At 40.1% G+C, this 6,453-nt stretch overlaps 1 protein-coding gene across 1 annotated transcript in view; it reads left to right on the top strand.

Moving 5' to 3' along the window:
• The window catches only part of dnd1 (DND microRNA-mediated repression inhibitor 1), a 57,102-nt gene that overhangs the window by 43,347 nt on the left and 7,302 nt on the right, over positions 1–6,453 (top strand). Inside the window, exon 4 of the mRNA XM_037675105.1 lies at positions 5,906–6,038. Coding sequence (XP_037531033.1) covers positions 5,906–6,038 — 133 coding nt within the window. The remainder of the gene's footprint in view (positions 1–5,905; positions 6,039–6,453) is intronic.

Here is a 6,453-nt window from a genome sequence, read left to right as displayed (position 1 = left end):
GAGGACGTCGCTCCATGAGCTAAAGTTAGGTTGTCCTTGAGTAGTTTTAACTGTTTGCGCAGCTGAAAGAGGACTTTAAGGTCTGGATCAGAATCCAGTTTACCTTTCGATGGAGTGTATTTGTCTGGGTCAGTCAGATACAGTATCATCGATTTAATTGCAGGATCATCCAACTTCTGAAGTTGGATGATGTCTGGGTCAGTTGAAAATGACTTTTCATATTTTAAAAGAACTTGGCGAAGTTTGTCCCTTTCTTCATCAGATGTCAGAGTGTCGGCTTGGGCGACCACCTGTTCAATCTGTGATGAGACTGATAAGGGTTCTTGCTCCTTGGGCAGCTCCAACGAATCCTTTTCTGAGTCGTCGGACCTGTCTATGGGTAAGACACCATAGGTTTGAGGTCCTTGGTCGACGTCATTGTTTGAGGAAAGAGCTATGGCCTGTGTCGGTTTTGTTAACCATACTGGCCCAGCTTCTTGACTCGGTACCAGGTTATCTGGGAGTCCTACCAGAAATGGAATGCCTAGTTCAAAATCATGAAAATCAGGTTCTGAGTGTTCAGTTTGCGATGACTCATCATCGTTTGTGTGTGAGTTTACCCCCCCTTCGTCCGACGAGGGGTTGTTGGAGGCAACAACAGCAATGTCTTGGTGTGGTCCACCGACATCTGTAATGTTGTCATTCGCGCCTTCAGATTTAGTAGCGATCACATCACTACATTGCGTTCCAGGTTGGTTTCCCATTTCAGCGTGTATCAAAGTGTCTAAAAACCTTTGTATTTCCTCTGTCTCTTCCGAGCTCAGAGGTGTAGGGCCTTGTTCCTGGGACCTTTGTGATTTTATCGCCTCGGTCCGTTTCGTCCGAGGTGGGGGAGGGTTAGGTACGTCTTTTGGGGGTTCCTTTCCGGACTTCCCCTGATAATATGGGTCCTCTTGGATCCCATATCTTTGCGTCCTACGCATGCCCCATTTACGATAATCACGTTCATCCTCTGAAAGAGGAGCTTTTTTGTCCCAGCGTGCACCTTTATAACGCGGTTTGTTAGTTTGAAAATACTGCTTTTTCTCGCCTGTTTTAGGAGGAGGGGTCAATGCACGCCGTCCTTCCATTTCTAGGGAGTGGGGTTTAACCTTTACACCAGGAAACACTTCTATGGGCGTCTTAGCATGAGAACATGCCTCGAACACATTCACAGCACACTGTTGCATGTTTGGTGGAGGAGACCTGTTCAGGTCTGTTCCTACCACTTTAGGTGAGGGTGGATTACGAGCAGGAGGTGCAACAACGTCTTTCTGAGGTGGTTGTGGGTGACCTGGACTCTGTCCACGGTCTTCTCTGAGTTCCAGATAAACTCGCCCCACGTCAGAACTTTTATTTGTTGCTGCGGCCAGTTTCTCCTCACATGCTTTTAAGCGTTCCTGTGATGTTTGACATTCACTTAGTAAACGCATATATTCTTCCAGTAATATCTCTCTATCCACTTCGCGTTTGTGTAGATCTTTTTTAAGCGCATCTATTTCACCTTTGCAGCGGGAAACTTGTGACACTGTCACGACGTGATCCCGTCTTAATGCGAAGTATGATTCTTTCAGCAACATTGCCATTTTAGCCAGCTTTTCATAGCTTGACACTGTAATTTCTGTAGAGGTCACACTCTCTGCAACCTCCATCAGATTGTCCAATAACTCTTTTGGGTTCATGCTGTACACCTGTTTGCCATATGGATGTAAGGATCCTGTTAGCAGTGCTAACGCATACTCTAAACAGTCCTTCATCTCATAAGGATCAAAATCTTTTTCTAACACACCTGTCATGTTTTCACTGTGTAGCAATTTATCTGTTTAAAACAGTTGCCAGCTTCAGATTATTTTACAGGTAAATATTTGTATTCAAGTGTCAGTGAGTTTCACACTATTTTAGCTCTGGGTTTACACAAAAGTACTGTTATAAGTCAACTTATTCAGAGGAACGGGCACCTGTTTCTTAGGTTTTACCCCAATTCATGAATATTTAAGTAAATGCTTGTCTGCAGTGTTACTTTTAATGTGCTTATTTTTTAACAGATACTAGATTACCAAGCCTCTCAGTGTTTTTTACTCTAAAGCACTGAATTTTTATAAACCTGCAATTTTCTAAAAAGTCTTACAGCAACATCAGTTTAAAAACGTTTTTAAAACCGTTCTGTTCCAGAAATTTGCTATTTTAACAGCTACTCGTTAAACCAGGTTGGGTGAACAGAAAAAAGAAAATTGATGATGAGGAATAATCAGTCTTTCTTCAGAAAAACTGTTATACTCCTGTCCTCCTGCCAATATCTTCTATTTAAAAATAAATAAGAAGATGTAATTGTTTAGGTGGTAACTTAAACAGAAAAGTTTCTTTTTCCTGATAAGTTTACTCTTATTTAATGATCTAGCAATTAAACGTGTATTATCTTTCCAGCAAATGAGTAAACTTTATCTACTCTGTGAATATCTGTATCTGTATCTTTTAAAAAGTTTCTAATTTTTTATTTTGCACCTCTGTCATGAGGATTTACCAGTGAATAAAAGTTTTTTGGTAAATGCCTGCTGCATAAATACCTTGATCACTTTTTAAATGCAAGATAACAGTGATAATTCAACTTGAGGAAAGTTTATTAACTCAAAAATTCGTCTTACAGAAATAAATACGTTTAATTTCACTCAAAATAACCTAAAACGAAGTGAAACTGTGATATCAAGTTTCCACAGGAGGGGGCAGTGTTTAGCTTTTTACCAGCAGGAGCGTATGACAACTTCCTGTGGACGTTCTGTTGACATCCTGTCGTTAGCCGCTTAGCTTAAAATTAGCTTCGGCTAAAGGTTAAAATCAACATTTCTGAACGTATTTCAAGCTAAAACGTGGCGTTGTTTCAACAAGCACGACTTTTTTGCATGAACATGAGTTTTTGGGGACTTGTGGCAGCTTCATTTAGTGATTTTAAGCATAGAGAAAGCTTTGGTGCAACCGAGCTTTACCATCTGACAATAGAGGAAGTGATGCGACACGTCACTCATCCGGTCGTTAGCTGTTAGCTTAAAATTAGCATCGCTAGCGTTGTTCAAAAACATAATTTAATGACGGATTTTAAACTCAAACGTGGCAAAATTTCAGCGATTAGGCTTCAAAGAAATTAAGCAGCGGATCAGAATGCAACTTTAAAGCGTTTTTCAGCTTTAAAAAACAGATTGAAATTCTCTATGAAGACGAGCTTCATTTCCGGGTCACGTGACTGAATCTACCAATCATAACAGCGCGGGGGTGGGCTTTACGACCTGACACGTCAGAGTTAGTCACGACTGACACGTCTGTCAGCCAATCAAAGCGTTACATGGCCGTTTTCAACCAATCACAGATCGCCATTTCAGCTGTCTTTGTTAGCATTTAGCCTGAAAAAGTCCGTCAACTTTTCGTCTTTTAAACTGTCAAAATGCACTATTTTCTGTTAAAAATGTAACAAATCAACTCTCAAAGCTTCACTGAGACTTCTCAGTCCTTAAAACGTTTCTCCATCTATTTAAAACAACTCGTTCGAAATTATCAGAACCGATTGGACCAAAACCGGGTCTGCAGCAGAACCTCCGTCCTTTTAAACAGAATAAATGTTTTCCACAGCTCATCAGCTTCAGTTACACATAACAGACGTACAATTCAGCTTTTAAACAGACACGTTGACTCACAATTTCAGCTTTCAAAGCATCTCTAGCTGCGAGCATAGCTGTATTTTCTCCAAGCGTCGCAGCTGCACTGCGTTTCACAGCAAAATCTGCACTTTTTCCTTCATGCCAACATGATAATTCACTTGTTACACGAATACAACAGTCCATTTTATGAACCCGTCACGGGCCACCAGATGTAGTAGAAACGTACGGACGGGCCACCAGATGTGGTAGAACATATGCTGTCATATATGTTTTCACTTTTCAGCTATTTATTTTTTTGCATTTTTTGTTGCAATTTCAGCTACTTTCAGCTTGTTATGCTCCTTTCACCTTTTTTCCTGCTAATTTCAGCAGCTTTTTCTGATCTTTCAGCAACTTTTTAGTTGTTTTTGTGTTAAATTTAGCCTTTTCAGCTAATTCTACTTCTTTCTTTTTTTCAGTTCCTTCTACTTCCTTCTGGTAGTTTAAGCTTCTTTCTGCCTTTTCAACTATTTTAATTTTTTGTTGTTTTGCTCATTTCTTCTTTTTTAGCTATCGTAATTGTCAGACTTTAAAACAAATTGTCTCTAAGCCTCACTTATTAAATATAAGATAAATCATAATTTTGTACATAAATAAGACGCTCCAGTTATTAAGCCACAGCCATCCACCGTCCATGATCGGGATCGGCCCCTAGTCTGCTCCGACTGTGTGCAGCTTTCTTGTTGTAGTACAAGAATCAGCCAGCAGCTGGAGATTCACAGAATATTGCTTGCTTTCAACACAGTCAGATTGAAAGATCATAGAGTCTAGGTGAAGCGGCGGTCTGACTCATGGTTACAACTAGGGCATTAACAGAGTATTCGAGTAATCAACACATCGATTGCTAGGACATCTATCTAGGTTAAAAATGTAAGGTCGGGTATCCGTTGTGACGTCATATTATGTGACCACCATATGACCGTAGGGGGCGGTGTTGCACTGTTGCAGGTGTGGAGTTTTATCAAACTTGTTCAAAATAAAATTTAGAGACTGAGAACTTTGTTTAAAAAACACGTAGTAAAGTTTTTTTTCTTTTGCAGAAGAAAATGCATGAACAAACGCAGCTCATTGAGTTCTGTGTCAGCTCTTAAACATGAGCAGTATAGCTTTATTTATACACCTCAACATGTCATAAAACATCCCTGGCCTCATAGGGCAGCTGACAGGTTCCAGATGGTGGATCCTTTTGCCTTAAGGGCTAGAACAAACAGTTCCTTGTTTGGAGACCTTGTTGAGGAGATTTATGTGTGAGCAGTTTCTGGGAAACAAGATTCTGATGGTTTCACACACTTCAACGAGGCCCCTTTTACTTCCTGTCCCATGATGTGACTGAGGAACAGATGTTTCAGTAGAACATGGCATATGGGTGGTCTCAAATAGATAAACATCACAACTTTAACTGAAATAATATGCATAAAACTTAACTAAAACAATACAGTATACTTGAGTATATATTTTCCTTTCACACAGGTCACAAAGTATGGTGTAACACCGGGTCCAATCCACCGAACCAGAACCAGTTTCGGTTTAAGTTTCGTTTTTGACGTGCTGCGTTTCTTCACGTTTGTAGTTTAATAATAATAACTAGTTTAGTTTTTCCTGTGACTTATTTGCAGTATGATAAATGGTAGGAGCATAATATACGCTCCCAATGTTTTGTTGGTCTTTTTTTTTTTGTAAATACCTTTTTTTGCGGTTTTATTTATTTACTTATTTTTGTATCTTGAGATCTATGACGTCATCAAATACTCGAGTTCTACTCGGGTTTTATTATGTTAATGTCGAGTTTAAAAATTATATACTCGTTCAACCCCTAGTGACTAATACAACGGCAGGTAGGTAATTTCCTAATTATTGTGCTAATTTCTGCTTATTTAAACCAAATTCAGGAAATATGTGTTCTTTCTGCTTGCTTCTGCTATCTTAGGCTTGTTCTTCCATTTCAGCTACATTTCAGCATGTTTTAGCTAATGTCAGCTGTTTTTCAACAAGTTCTTCAGCAATAAGCATTCACACTGCATTTTCACAGGAAATGCAATTTCTCTAGTTGTGTATTTTGGATTAATTGACTCCTGTGTGTGAACCCATAATGAAAAGCCCTACTTTAGCTGTAAAACATGAACACTACAATGTACTGTATGTGTACAAATAGTAATAATGGTGATATCTCTCTGTGCTCTGTTGTAAACGTTTGTTTACAGGCGCTGCGTTTCATGGCCGAAGGAGTGGAGAGAGTTTCCCTCAAAGCTGGACCTGGAATTGTTGGAGTATCTGCTATTGTTGCCTTCTCCTCCCACCATGCTGCTTCTATGGCCAAGAAGGTTCTGGTGGAAGGTAGGAGAACTCTGTTGGCAAGGAGCACTGTGCCAGACCTTAGCTAATACCAGAATGGCTATAACTTAGTCGGCTTTACAGTGATTGAAATAAAGCTTAGTGTACTACTGGCCGAGGGATTCCCAGCTTTGGAAATCAGGGAAAACCTGTAAAAATGACTCATATTTTGCAGACAGGGAAAACTCAGGGAATTTGAACACTGACCTGTTGATTAAAAGATAATCGTTCTGAGATTTTGACATGAACATGTATTTATTGCTAGTTTTCTAGTATTACTGAGTCTGTGTTCTGCTCCTACAGTCTACAGAGCAGTGTTTCCCCTTGATACGTTCCCTTGGCCGTGCATTTGTCATTTTATTTTTGTCGACCGGGGGGGGGGGGGGGGGGGTGCTTGGGGCGTGTGGCCCCTCCTGCC

The sequence above is a fragment of the Nematolebias whitei genome, chromosome 4 (assembly GCF_014905685.2).
Source record: "Nematolebias whitei isolate Nwh7 chromosome 4, NemWhi1, whole genome shotgun sequence".
Lineage (NCBI taxonomy): Eukaryota > Metazoa > Chordata > Actinopteri > Cyprinodontiformes > Rivulidae > Nematolebias > Nematolebias whitei.
Note: the sequence above shows the minus strand (reverse complement) of the source record. Positions and strands in the feature narration are given on the sequence as shown.